This window comes from Eutrigla gurnardus, assembly GCF_963514095.1.
Source record: "Eutrigla gurnardus genome assembly, chromosome: 12".
NCBI classification, from domain to species: Eukaryota; Metazoa; Chordata; class Actinopteri; order Perciformes; family Triglidae; genus Eutrigla; species Eutrigla gurnardus.
In genome coordinates this window covers 21174340-21189065 of record NC_139926.1, presented here as the reverse complement: position 1 = coordinate 21189065, position 14726 = coordinate 21174340, and the positions used below count along the sequence as shown (strand labels likewise).

At 39.5% G+C, this 14726-nt stretch overlaps 1 protein-coding gene across 1 annotated transcript; it reads left to right on the top strand.

Annotated features, from left to right (window-relative positions):
• Nucleotides 1-1050: 1050 nt before the first annotated feature.
• LOC311022205 (NAD(P)H dehydrogenase [quinone] 1-like) lies at nt 1051-2163 on the top strand (the record flags this gene model as incomplete). Its single annotated transcript, XM_084023307.1, has 5 exons — nt 1051-1213; nt 1284-1414; nt 1488-1601; nt 1678-1779; nt 1864-2163. Exons 1-5 carry the CDS (start codon nt 1174-1176, stop codon nt 2161-2163), a joined length of 687 nt encoding a protein of 228 aa, XP_083879433.1. The 5' UTR covers nt 1051-1173.
• Nucleotides 2164-14726: the final 12563 nt, after the last annotated feature.

Genomic DNA, 14726 nt, shown 5'->3' with positions numbered 1-14726 from the left:
CGTGTGGTGGTGTGGTTAAATACCCATCAAACGTTAACACTGAAATCAATTTCAATAAGCAAGAGAAGGAGAGACGATGGGAAGCGTCTCACTCATGCAGCATACTTGCATGTCTATGTTCTAATATGTAGCAGTTGGTCATTAACCCCTCATCTTTACAGTGGCTGGATAGATGGGATGTAGGCCTGCCTTTGGCCCCAGATGTGTGCCATCTCATGCCTCATGCCTTTGATGTCCATTGACGAGTCTTTTTTTTTTTTACAGGCCAACATTCGTGAGTGGGCTCAACCGCAGGCAAGTGTTTCTTTAGAGGAAAGTAATGTGAAGGATAACAGAGCTGGAATCCAGTAACCGTAGAGTGAGGGCATAACTGAGCCAGATCTGCTTCATGTGGTTCCAAAACATCAGGAGTGGCACACCATTTCTAAACATCTTGTACGCAGACAGACAAAGAGACACGCACGCTCTCAAATATCCACACAGTTACTGTTTAAAAAAAGCCTCACAAAAACAGAAGCGCTGAAAAACCTCCGGTCTGTCTCTTTCTGGGAAGGCTTACATGTAAAAAACACACGTAGATGTATGTGTCAGAGCATTATTGTGAGTTTATCCTGTTACGTCTATGGTTTCACTGATAAAAATCAACATATTATTGGTTTTGAGCGCTGCATAAATTCCACTCTCCATTTAAAAATGCTGGACAGGCTTCCCAGTCCTGGGATATGCCACCTGATTGACTGATTGATGACCTTGATTGCTGATTGACGGCACATGTGAGGCTGTGAAAGCGGCAGACGCCTGTGTGTTGAGTGTTGTATAAATACAGCATCTTGACTTGCTCTAGGAGTGGCTCTTTCTAACAGCACCTCAGCAAACAGCTACAGTTGACAGCTTCTCTCAGGATGGGTGAGGTTTTTATTTTTTTGAGGGATTGCCAGTTTGTGTCTCATGTTTTCCTTCAGGTCATATGTTAAGCTGTACTAGTGTTTTACTGCAAACTTTCTGACTCAATCTGCTAATTTTGACTCATTAATTCTTATTTTAGCAGCCCAGAAAGTGTTGATCGTGTATGCCCACCAGAGCGCCGGCTCATTCAGCTCTGCAGCCAAAAATGCTGCTGTGGAAGTCTTAACTGCACAAGGCTGCACAGTGGAAGTATCAGACCTGTACGCCATGAAGTTTAAAGCCACTGCTACTGCTGAGGACATCACTGGTAAATCAACATCTCACTGGAATTTAAGTGTTTTGATCCTCTTCAGAATTAAATCAGATTTTCTCTGCAGGAGAAGTTAAGAATGCAGATCACTTCCGTTATGCCGAGGAGACCAAAGCAGCATGGGAGGAAGGGTGTCTGAGTGCCGACATCGTTGAAGAACAACGCAAACTCACTCAGGCAGACCTCGTCATCTTCCAGGTAGAGCCCGAGTGTCCAGTGTATCTTCAGCCCTTATCTTTTTAGAAAACTAACGCTAAGCCCTACTCCTCAGTTCCCCATGTACTGGTTCACTGTTCCTGCAATCATGAAGGGCTGGATGGACCGGGTGCTCACGCTGGGCTATGCCTACTCAAAGGAGAAGAGATACAATCAGGGGATCTTCAAGGTAAAGGATTACTTCTAGATGTTTTCATCGTCCAATGCTTTGTTCCCCCATCTCATATTTTTGGCTTTCTGCTCAGGACAAGAAGGCCATGCTGTCCTTCACCACTGGCTCTCAAGAGTCCATGTTCAGTGCAAATGGCATTAATGGAGACATGAATGTCACCCTGTGGCCACTACAGGTACTGCATCAGGAGACACATTGCTTCACCTAAAGCACTGTGCAAATGTGACAAAATCGGCGCTAATGTTTCTCCTCTCTGCAGAACGGCATCCTGCACTACTGTGGCTTCCAGGTTCTGGCCCCTCAGATCTTCTGGGCTCCATCTCATGTTCCCACTGAGGAGCGCACCACCATGCTGGAGGGCTGGCGTACACGCCTGCAAGGCCTCCTGGGAGAAAAACCACTTTCCTTCACTCCCTCTGACTGCTTCGATGGGGAGAAGGGTTACCAGCTGAAGCCTGAGGTCCATGAGAAACATGCCAACAAGGAGTATGGGCTGACTGTTGGAATCCACCTGGGAAAGGCACTACCACCCAACAACCAGATGAAAGCTGGAGTTTAACAAGTCTAAATGTGTGATGCAAATAAAGATTTGACTCAAATATTCTGTCTATTGAGTTAATGTGTGTACAAAATCTGTCATGAAGGGTTGGGTTTTTGTAATTTTTATGAGTCTGCATTGCCACTATTTCAGTTTTTAGAAAGTGACTCACCACTGGGTTGTCTCTAATGGTGACTCGGTAAATAGTCTCCACAAACATGGTTTATAAGCCTTCTGTATAATTTTGTAAATGGTGCCATGATGTCACTCAAACTCCTGCCAGGCTCTTATTAGAAATATTGTTCTGAATCCAAGCAACTCAACTTTCACTTCTTAACCTAATGTATTTTGAACAACTTTCATGACAGTCACATGCTCAGTTTTCATTTTTCTCCCATCTTTAGACCGGTATCCTGGTTGATTTCTGTGTGCAACCTCTGGGGAGTAACGCCCTGCTCCTTTCATCTGACTACTTTCATGGGGGGAGCTGAGATCCATTTGAAACTCGCTAAACAAGGATTTATCTTGACCGTGTGAAACCAGTCTGAACAAACGGCCAGATCAAAGTTCGGTAGTGATTAACAGTTTTTAGTCCTGAAAGTGCAATAAAGTTTAAGATCTCGCTGATTCTCATGGAAGCTTAATCTTTGGGTGGGCTGAGTCGTGCACGTTTGTTTTGACCTGGTTGGTTTGAATAACTTGTCTCGTGTTGTCAGGTTGAAGTTGAAGTTGCTCTGTATACCTTGCATGCAGACATGTTGACAACCAAACGGTCTGCTCGCAAGCAGGTTCGGCCTCTAGAAACATAAGTGGCTGAGCACTTTTCCCAGAGAAGCAGCTTTTGTTTGGGTATGGAGGAAATGATTGGGTGGGGTGGGGAGGGGGAGCACACTTAAGGAAATGGCCTTGCACTCTGATGTCCAGACCGCAGCCTGCGACATGTAGAAACTCAACGGTGTGTATGTTCCACAGCCGAGGTCTCACAGGGTCACTGTGTGTTTGTTTGTGTTCAGTCAGGTCCAGTTTCGTAATCACCTGTCTCTGCAGTTCAAACATGCTGAGATAATTTCCTTATTTTGCCGTCAAAATTCAGTGATCCTGAGTTATCCAGTAACCCAAATAAAATGTGTTAAACATTGTGCTGAGGCCTTTCTTCCCACGTGAGAGGATCACGTCACGATAAGTCATGATTTGAGTGTAAAGTGTGAAAGTTATGACTCATTATGCACCAATTAGCTTCATCCTTACTAGTAAAATACTCAAACTCTGCATCAGATTTACACAGAAAAATGGACAATTCCTATATTGTCTGTCTGAATTTGCTTTTTCTATATGCGTCACTGACCCAGACAGAAAACCATAGAGTTGGAGTTTGTATTGCTGGGTTTTGGGGCATTGACTGTTTATGTATGTAAGGCCTATACCACAGCCTCGGATCTGGTATCCATCCGGCTTTCCCATTGTCCATCCCAGTTCTCCCACCCCGGGTGTGGAGAAGTCCATTTTTGTCCGGCTCAATGGGAGGAAGTGGGCACCGTTTAATGCCAGACAGAACAGGGTCACCGGAAAAGCAGTCCTGCTTCACTGAGAGTTCAAATACACACATTCAATCCAATAAAAGTGTATGTTATTCAGTTCATTTTTTTTTTAAATAAATGATTACATTTTAGCTTAGCATAAAGCCTGGAAACTGGCAGAAAAACTAGCCTAGCCAACTTGTGTTCATGATTCATCAAAACTACTGCTTAGAAGGAATTGTCACGTATTAATTAGGGCCCGAGCACTGACAACATCGGGCTGCGAAGCCACAAAAAAGTTGCTCGCTAGCGCCACCTATGGTGGTCTCGGTGGCGGGGGTCTGCCTCACCATGGCGGTTTTTCGCCGTCTTCTTCCACCACAGGAACACGGCCATCGTCCGCCTCAACAACTCAGAGCTCAGCTTCTTCACGGCCCTGACGCTGTGCTTCCTGTGTTGCCTGGTGTTCGTCGGCGAGCCCACGTCCTGGTCCTGCATGCTGCGCCAAACCGCCTTCAGCATCACCTTCTCGCTGTGCATCTCCTGCAGCAGCGGGTCATCATCTTGGCCAGCACCCTGATCCAGGTGGTCCTCTGCACCGCCTGGCTCCAAGATCATCCTGGAGTGCAGCGTGGGCTCCAGCCTCGCCTTCTGGTGCATCCTGGGATACATCGGCCTGCAGGCATGCCTGTGCTTCGTGCTGGCGTTTCTAGCCCGGAAGTTGCCGGGCAACTTCAACAAGGCCAAGTTCATCACCTTCAGCATGCTGATCTTCTGCGTGTGGCTCGCCTTCGTCCGGGCAAACGTCAGCTCGCTGGGGAAGTACGCCCACGCCGTGGAGTCCTTCGCCATCCTGGCCTCCAGCTTCAGCCTGCTGTTCTGCCTGTTTGCTCCCAAATGTTACGTTATTCTCCTGAAGCCAGAGAAGAATACAAAACAGCATCTGATGGGGAAAGAAAAGAAGTAACGTGCTGGAAGTTAAAGATTTCTATTCAGTCAGTCATTTAGATATCATTTATTTCACGTTTTTATTTTATTGCAACCGTTGTACAAGAACATATGGTAGGAATAATTGCAAAGAACATGACGGTAATGTATATTTTGAAGAAATAAATATATTCAGTGGTGACTTTGGAGTTTGGTTACAATTGTACACACTAGGAAACCAATACTAATCAATTAAATTGATTCAACTGTTTTTGAGAATGTTGAAAGATTAAATAAAAAATTCTGTTTGATGATTTAATGCTGCTGTTTAAATGTTTGGAGATAAACACTGATTTCCATAATTAAATAAAGGGGTGTTTAGATGATGATCTGTGGATGGAAGTATGGAGTATGTTGGAGATATAAAGCAGCTGATGAAGGATTTAGAGGAATCAAAACAAATAAGACATCAAGAGTTTCCTGCTGCTGAGCTCCTGTCACCTTTTGAAGCACATCATTAGTATTTAAGGTCATGAGTAGTTAATTGAATAATATATTAAATATATAGAGAGCGTTTGTCACAAAAATGGAAAACGAAACTAAAGAAGATCTCTTTAGATGTGAGAGACTATTAGAAACATGAATATAGATCAATATAATGAAGAGAAGGGGGCTTTAAGATAGATGGACACACTTTGTTGGATGGGTTTTTAAGTCCCGCCCACTGAGAAGCAGCTCATCCATTCACAGCCTTGCAGGAAGTGACTTATACCAGGAAGTAAAAATTCAAATTTCAGAGAGGCCCACATGCTCGACAGGTGAAGTTCACTATATTTAACTTACAACAGTGTGTAATAAAAAAGTTAAAGTGAAGTGACAGAGATAGAAGGTTTGATCTGGTCTTCAGGTCTCAGGTGGACCTGGAGGGGGGGACAGAGTTAAGTACCTGGACCTTTAGTTTGTGGCTACAAACATTTAGAGCTAGTCATTAATTGGAGTTAATTTATTTTCTATGGATTTAAATGGTCTGTCTTTGATTGGAATGACGCTGTGACTTTCTAAACTGCCAGAATGTAGCTTAAGGATCATATTAATAGTATTAAGTATTAAGAGTTTTAGTGAATGTTGTTGGTGGTTTTTGCTGGACCAGGATGTGGGCCTTGTAGCTTCAGTGTCATTTAGGGGTCCATGTTTGTTCAACACTTATTTTATCAGACTTACTTTATTATATTATGATAAAGGTGATTAATCTTTCTATTTAGAAAATGAATACAAAGTGCTGTCTTAGACCTGAGGAGGATTACTACCCTACTTATTTATTTATTTATTATAGCTTCATGGCCACCACGTCGATGCCATGCTCCATTCCCACAGCTAGTCTACTGAGAAATACACATTAAGTTTTATTTTGTTAAATAATAATTCTGGTTTTATAGGTAACATTAAATGGAAGGTGACTGATTGGCCTCCATGCCGAGATCTTCACAAGGTAAGTGTCCTGTTTCTATTTTAATAGTGTGTTCTTGGTTGGCTGCCGAGCCTTCCTACTTATTGCATTATTTATCGATCGATCTATCGATCACCATCATGGCCGCCGTGCCATACTGTTTATTTTAACAGTTTTTTTGGGGTTTGTCCCGTAGAGGGCCAGCCTTCTACGTGTCTCTCTGGCTGAGTTAGTAAGTACGTCAGTGATCGTAGTTGCACCTTCGGTCCGTCTAGTGAACTACGTCACCAAGATGGGTCGCTAACGAAGCTGCGTTCACGGTCGTCTGGGGGAATCGGCGCAGCAGAGGCGGTCGCGTTGGAGACTCGAGCCGGACACACGGACGTCACAGCTGCAGAGTTTGTGATGTGAAACGTGAAGCTGGAGACGTCAACGCGTCCAGAACACATAGAATACGGAGGAACGACAAGCTGAAGAGTTTATCACCGTTTATCAGTCTGAAAACTGAATCCACCACAGCAGCTGCAGCTAGCATTAGCACAGCAGCTGTAGCTAGCGTTAGCACGCCTGCAGCCAGCGTCTAAACAATCTAACTTCACACCTAAGTACGTAATAATAATAATGAATTTAGTTATATAGCACCTTTTAAAGACAGCAGTTTACAAAGTGCTTTTAATGGCAGAATATAAATAGGCTATGGTCAGATAAAGAAATACAACAAATGCATTAGAAGAGATAAAGGTAAAAAGACAATAAAATATAAATAACATTTTTTTAAATAAATATTTAGTTTCTCTCCAAAGTTGAACATCACACAAACACTGTAGAACATTATAAAACTGAAATCTTGATTCTGACCAGTCAGGCTGTTTAGTTTTCATATAACTACTGAATATATAATATATTGAACTATTGTAGTAATCAAAGTTTAAATGAGTAGTTTTGATTTTAGAGAAACATTTAATGACAATAAATGCATAATAATCAGATTATATGTTGTATCAATATGACTGATATGACAAGTAAATTAAAAATGAATTGTATTCTTCACGCCAATATCCAATCCACTTTATTTATATCGCACGATTTTAACAAATGCAAGGTTTTCCAAAGTGCTGCACAGCAAGATAATACACAATAAATAGATGACACAATATGGATGAAGTACACAGTAGAAAGATAAAACAAAATAAATAATAATAAAATCAACACCTACATGGTGTCAGAAGCCAAAGAAAAGAGGTAGTTTTAATATATAAAACACTCATTGACATGGCCGCCGCCATCTACATAAGGCGTCAAGTGTCTTTTATTTAGTCTGTTTGTTGGCCGCCGAGCCCAGTGATCAATCACTCTGTATATCGATCCAACTCTCTCTCTCTTTCATGGCCGCCGTGCCAGGCTGTTCTATAATAATTACCTTTTGTTACCAGGAAAAAGGTAAGTGGTCTTTTATTTTTTATATCCAACATGGCCGCCGTGCCATTTCAACATGGAAACGTGCCCGTTTCTTTCCAACATGGCCGCCGTGCCAGACTGTTCTATCCTAGTTTTGGTGTAATAACTTTTTATTTCCAGGGAAAAGGTGAGTGGTCTTTCATTTTAATATCCAACATGGCCGCCGTGCCTTTTCAACATGGCTGCCATGCCAGTTTCTTTCCAACATGGCCGCCGTGCCATTTCAACATGGCCGCCGTGCCAGTTTCTTTCCAACATGGCCGCCGTGCCATTTCAACATGCAGCCGTGTCTGCCTATGTATAACATTGATTGTGCCATATTTATCATAAATCAAGTTATATCATCACATACACATCATAAACAATACATTTGTAGAATATTTTAGTTAAATGGCTCAAGAATCCAAGCAACAGTAAATACTGTAGCTAGATGCATGTAGATTATTAAAAAATAATTAACAACTTTTTTCAGCGTTATGTGATTTTTAGAGAAACATTCTTTTAAATTTCTTTCAAGCTAAAATGTTCCTTTTTACTCATGCTGATATGACTGTTAGTTTTAGTTTAAATATGTAGTTTCTCTCTGATGTTGAATATCACACACTGTAGAACATTTATCAAGCTGAATTTCTTAATTCTGACCAGTCAGAAGTTTTGAGGACGAATAAATTCTAGGTACAAAATAAAAACTACCTCACTGTATATTTTCCTTTTTGTGTAGATTCAAACTGATTTAAATATTTATATTAAATACTGATTTAACCCATAAATCACACTAGAAGACAGAGGTCTGTTGTTGTCCAGGGATCAGACTGGTGGTCCTAGAGAGACCAGCAGGATCTGCTGGGGCTCTGGGACTGTGAAGTCCTGCATGGTGCTGGTCTAGAGTTGGACTCTCTTCAGACTGTAGAGACCGTTGCTGCTGCCCGACTGTGTGAACATGATTTCCACACAGTTCAACAGTGAAACGCTGCCCTGCTTCTCGTAGGACTCTGAACATCCACATCATCTCCACGCCGGCGAGCTCCCCGGATCGCCTTCTCCACACCGTCCTCGTCTTCTGAGCCCCCGTCTGCGTCCGTTGGGGGCATCGTCTTCAGTAACGATGACTCTGCGTTCTCAGAGTGGATTTCTTTCCTTCTGGTTGTCTGATGTTGCAGCGCTGCAGGAACACAAACATCAGCAGGTGAGCTGCTGCCAGCTGCTTCTCCTCCCGCTCTGCTGCGAGAGTCCAGCCCAACTCCACGACGCTGGACCTCTATTCCAGCCACACCATTGGTTCATTACGGTGCTGCTCTCATTGTCATTGGCTGATCGGGTTGTCTGTCAGAACATTCAAGGAATGAGTTCAATCAACGTTCTATCGATCGCATCTCACATTTCTAATCGAGAAAGTTATATCGCGATGATTTATCACAACCGGTTTATCGCCCGACCCTACATTAAAATATTATCCTGCACAAATGTATAGATTACGTAGGTATTTATCTAATATCAGCTTTTGTCAGTATTGGTGTAATAACTTTTCATTTCCAGGTGAATCTACGTAAGGTAAGTGCACTTTTATCTTAATAGTTTGTTATTTTGGCAGCCGTGTCTGCCTATGTATCATATTGTTGATTGAACAATGTATCTCTGTATATTTATATCCAATTAGATCAAAAACACAATAATAAATACATTTGTGCATTTTTTAAAAACGGTTAATAGCTCAATAATTAAAGCAACAATAGTTAGATGCATTTAGTTAAGAAAAACTATTGAAACATGTTTAAATGAGTAGTTAGGTGAAGATTAAAGACATAATTATTAAACAAATAAATATAATAATTCATAATAATAGAATATAGATCTCAAACGTGGCTTACATGTAATGACTATCTAATGTGGCCGCCGTGCCTCTTTAAATCTACAAACGTCCTGTTCTATCAATGTTGCAATAACTTTTTATTTTCAGATGAATCTACATAAGGTAAGTGAACTTTTATGTTAATAGTTTGTTTTTTTGGCAGCCGTGTCTGCCTTGTTGTTTGATCAAATACCGCTTTCATGGCCTCTATGCCATATGTGTATATTTATCTAAAAATCAACTTATATCATCACATACACCATCATAAACTATACATATAGTAAATTTCTTGGGTACAATACAAGCAACGGTAAATACCGTAAAAAGATGCATCATCACATTTTTGTGCATTTTTTAAAAAGTAAATGGTTGAAGCAGCAATCCTGTACATTTAGTTTACATAACATTATTGAAACAAACAATCAGAATCAGTTTAAATGAGTAAGTTATGTGATTTAGGGAAACATTTAAAGACATAGGTAATGATCAGAATATAGGTGATATCAGATGACAGATTAATAAATCTATTTATCCATAACTCGAACATCTCCATCAAGGTAAGTGTCGTAATTTAATCGTTTGTTATTTTGGCAGCCGTGTCTGCCCATTTATTTTAATGCATTTACACAACCTCAGAATTCCATCGGAAAATAAATACTGTAGATACATTTATTTACAAAAATGATCAACAATTAATATTTAGAATAGAACTGATCGGTATGGCAGTGATAGATGACTTTAAAAATTCTATCAATCCGTCACTCAAACATCAACGCCGTGATCTACAAAAGGTAGGTGTCATCAACGTCGTGATCTACAAAAGGTAGGTGTCATCAACGTCGTGATCTACAAAAGGTAGGTGTCATTTTTTATTGGCCGCCGTGCCATGACTCTCTTTCCAACTTGGCCGCCGTGCCATTCACAGCTTTCCAATATGGCCGCCGCGCCATTCACAGCTTTCCAACATGGCCGCCGTGCCATTCACAGCTTTCCAACATGGCCGCCGTGCCATATTTCAGCTTTCCAACATCGCCGCCGTGCCAATTACAGATTTCCAACATGGCCGCTGTTCCACTTTACAGCTATCCAATATGGCCGCCGCGCCAATTACAGATTTCTAACATGGCCGCCGTGCCATATTTGGGTCTATCTCAAAGTTTTAGAATCTATTTATAATAAACTAAAATTAATGATAATAATAAAAACATTTGATTATTTAAAATGAATAGCTCCAGAATTAAATCAACAATAAATGCTGAATTCAGAGAAATTAAATGGATAGATTTAATTTACAATAAATCATTGAAACAATGAACATAGTCAGAATAATTTTATTTTAATTTTAATATTTGATGAAAATATTTTATTTTATAAAATTAAAATATCAGTGTATTTTTTTTTCTCAAAATAATTCATTATTAATAATAAATAATTAACATAATAAATACATTTGGTGATGGTCAGGTAATAAAACGTTAGCGTTTCATTATTGCGATATAACTTTTTCCGATTTCGAAATGTGGGATGCGGTCGATGGAACGTTGATTGAACTCATTCCTTGCATTTTCTGACAGACAACCCGATCAGTCAATGACAATGAGAGCAGCACAGTGATGAACCAATGGTGTGGCTGGAATAGAGGTCCAGCCTCGTGTAGTTGGGCTGGACTCTCGCAGCAGAGCAGGAGGAAAAGCAGCCGGTAGCAGCTCACCTGCTGATGTTTGTGTTCCTGCAGCGCTGCAACGTCAGACAACCAGAAGGAAAGAAATCCACTCTGAGAACGCTGAGTCATCGTTACTGAAGACGACGCCCCCAACAGACGCAGACGGGGGCTCAGAAGACGAGGATGGCGTGGAGAAGGCGGTCGGGGGAGCTCGCCGGCGTGGAGATGACGTGGATGTTCAGAGTCCTACGAGAAGCAGAGCAGCGTTTCACTGTTGAACTGTGTGGAAATCATGTTCACACAGTCGGGCAGCAGCACCGGTCTCTACAGTCTGAAGAGAGTCCAACTCTAGACCAGCACCATGCAGGACTTCACAGTCCCAGACCCCCAGCACGTCCTGCTGGTCTCTCTAGGACCACCAGTCTGATCCCTGGACAACAACAGACCTTTATGTCCTCATTCTGCAGAAGTATTAACATAATCAGAATTGATGTCAATGAGTATTTATGCCATGTAGCGAGACAATACATAATGATCAGAATATATTAATACATTTAATACATACATTCATTTTTATATTCATTTCTCGGGTACATAACTCCAGAATTCAAGCACTTAGGTACATTTATTTTACAAATAATTGAGACAATGAACATATGACGATTCGGATTTAGAGAAAAATTAACAAATGCATAATAATTAGAATATAGGTGACATCAGAATGACAGTGATAGATGACAGGATCAATTACAAATTCTATAGATCCTTCACTTCTCCACACAAATCAACAATCAGAATGAATGTAGGTATGTATGCCATGAGACAATAAATACATAATTATCAGAATATAGCTGATATTATAATATGACAGTGATGGACGACTTTAAAAATGATATCGATCCATCAACCCACCATTTACAAAAAATAATTTAAACAATGAACAGAATCATAATGCGTTTAAACGAGTAGTTATGTTATTTAGGGAAAAATTAAAGAAAACAAATGCATAATAATCAGAATATAGGTGATATCAGTATGACAGGAGCATACATTAATAATTTGATCGATCAATAACTTGAACATCTCCAACGAGATCTATAAGGTAAGTGTCGTATTTATTTTAATAGTTTTTTTTTTTTTGGCAGCCGTGTCTGCCTTTTTATCTCAGTATTGGTGTAATAACTTTTAATTTCCAGGTAAATCTATGTAAGGTAAGTGTACTTTTATTTTAATTTATTTTGGCAGCCGTGTCTGCCTATTTATCGCATTGATTGTGCCGTATGTGTATATTTATCTCAAACAATATATCACGTCGTACACCATACATTTAGTGAATTTCTATATAGATCCACAATTCAAGCAACAATAAATACTGTAGATGGATATATTTTATTTATTATTAATATAATCTAATAAATCTAAATATTAAAACCTATTTAATTTAATAAAAATATATTAAAATAAATGAAATAAATCAAAATATATCAATTATATTTTATTGTTATAGGAAAAAAAACACAATGCACAAATAAATACATAATGAATAAAGAATAAAGGTGATTGATGAATTAACTCGACATGGTTCAGCTACATTTCAGTAAAATATTACAAATTTACTTACAAGAATAAAACTTATGTATTTGTACCTTAAGATGTTTGGTTTGAAAGATTAAATACTTATGCAAATTACTCATTATGTGGTAGTTCATTCACTAGTCAGTGTTTTTTACAGTTCATACAAAGTTAAAGATACAAGCCCATAAAGTTGAAAGTATTTCCTGTTGTATTTTTTTCCTGGTGTTGGCTGTTAGTAAAAATGCTAAACCAACCAAAACCGTTATCGTAGTAAACGATCGTCTCCAATCACAAGGTATCTAACGAGCCAATTAATGACATTAACATGTGAGTGAAGTTTGTGATCCTTCACTTGTTTTGTTTATTAGGTGTGAAGTTAGATTGTTTAGACGCTGGCTGCAGGCATGCTAACGCTAGCACTACAGCTGCTGTGCTAATGCTAGCTGCAGCTGCTGTGGTGGATTCAGCTTTCAGACTGATAAACGGTGATAAACTCTTCAGCTTGTCGTTCCTCCGTATTCTGTGTGTTCTGGACGTGTTGACGTCTCCAGCTTCACGTTTCACATCACAAACTCTGCAGCTGTGAGGTCAGTGTGTCCGGCTCGAGTCTCGAACGCGACTGTTTCTGCTGCTCCGATTCCCTCAGACGACCATGAACGCAGCTTCGTTAGCGACGCAGCTTGGTGATGTAGTTCACTAGACGGACCGATGGTGCAACTACTATGACTGACTTACTGACTAACTCGGCCAGAGAGACACGTAGATGGCTGGCCCTCTACGGGGCAAACAAAAAAAAGCTTTCTTTCATGACTGTCGTGCCGGACTGTTCTATCTCTTTATTGGTGCAGTAACTTTTTATTTCCAGGTAGCTCTACATAAGGTAAGTGTCCTTTTTATTTACAGTTTGTTTTTTTTGGCCTATTTATCACATTGCTGATTTATCTTTACAACCGCTGTGCCACATGTGTCTTTATCTCAAATCAAGTTATATCATCAAACACCATGATAAACAATACAACATTTGATTAATGTCTTAGTTGCATAGCTGCAGAATTCAAGCAACAATAAATACTGCAGATTCATAAATTAAGTTTACAGATAAGTATTGAAACAATGAACAGAATCAGAATAAGTTTCAATGAGTCCTTAGTGTTTTTTAGTTTTTTTTCTATTTTATTTTATTGTTGCGTTGGATATTTAGCTCATATTCAAATTTGGATAATGACTATTTCATAAAGATATTGGAGCTTTACATAAATTGTACTATAAATTATACTGTAAATGATACGAGATAATGTAATTAAGGGGCAGGACAAGATGAGCTGTGCTTCCTCATGTCCCTCCTCGAACTTGAAATATTTTAGTGCTTTATTCTTGTTTTTTTCATATTTGTATGATGTATATCATGTCATGTAAATATTGTAATTAATATCGAGGAAAACAATGGGAAATCAAAACAAATACATGATCAGAATATAAGCGATATCAGTATGACTATATTATAGATCCGTTTTTTTTCTTGTGCCTTTACTACCAGCTTGTGTCAGTATTGGTGCAATAACATTTTCTTTTTTTCCCCAGGTATATCTACATAACATGTTAATTTTAGTTTTCTTCATTGGCCGCCCAGCCTTCAAATTGATCAGATTGTTTAAAAAATCAAATAGTTTTAATGTTGCATAGTAGTCGATCGAAGGATGATTCTTAGGTACCGATCTATAGACTAACTTAATAGAGGGTTCAAATAAATTTGGTAGAAATATTTTTCAATGCGTCAAATGACACCATATGCCCAGTATATAATAATAATAGTCATGTATATCAAGTGGACAAGTTAAAGCTTCTATATGTATCTACATATCCTCCGTGCCCTTTAATATCAGCTTGTGTCGATATTGGTGCAATAACTTTTTTTTTTCAGGTAGAACTACACACGGTGGGTATCCTATTATTTGAATTGTCTATCAATGAATCAATACAGCTCGGGCCGTGGTCATCTCTCAATTTAGTTTCATTGTCACATATATAGTCATACTCATTACAACATGCAATGAGAATTCTTAGGTGCTAATGTCCAGAATGCAACCCAACAATAAACCGATAAATAAATACATTTGTTTTACAGAAATTTATCAGACAATGAACCAT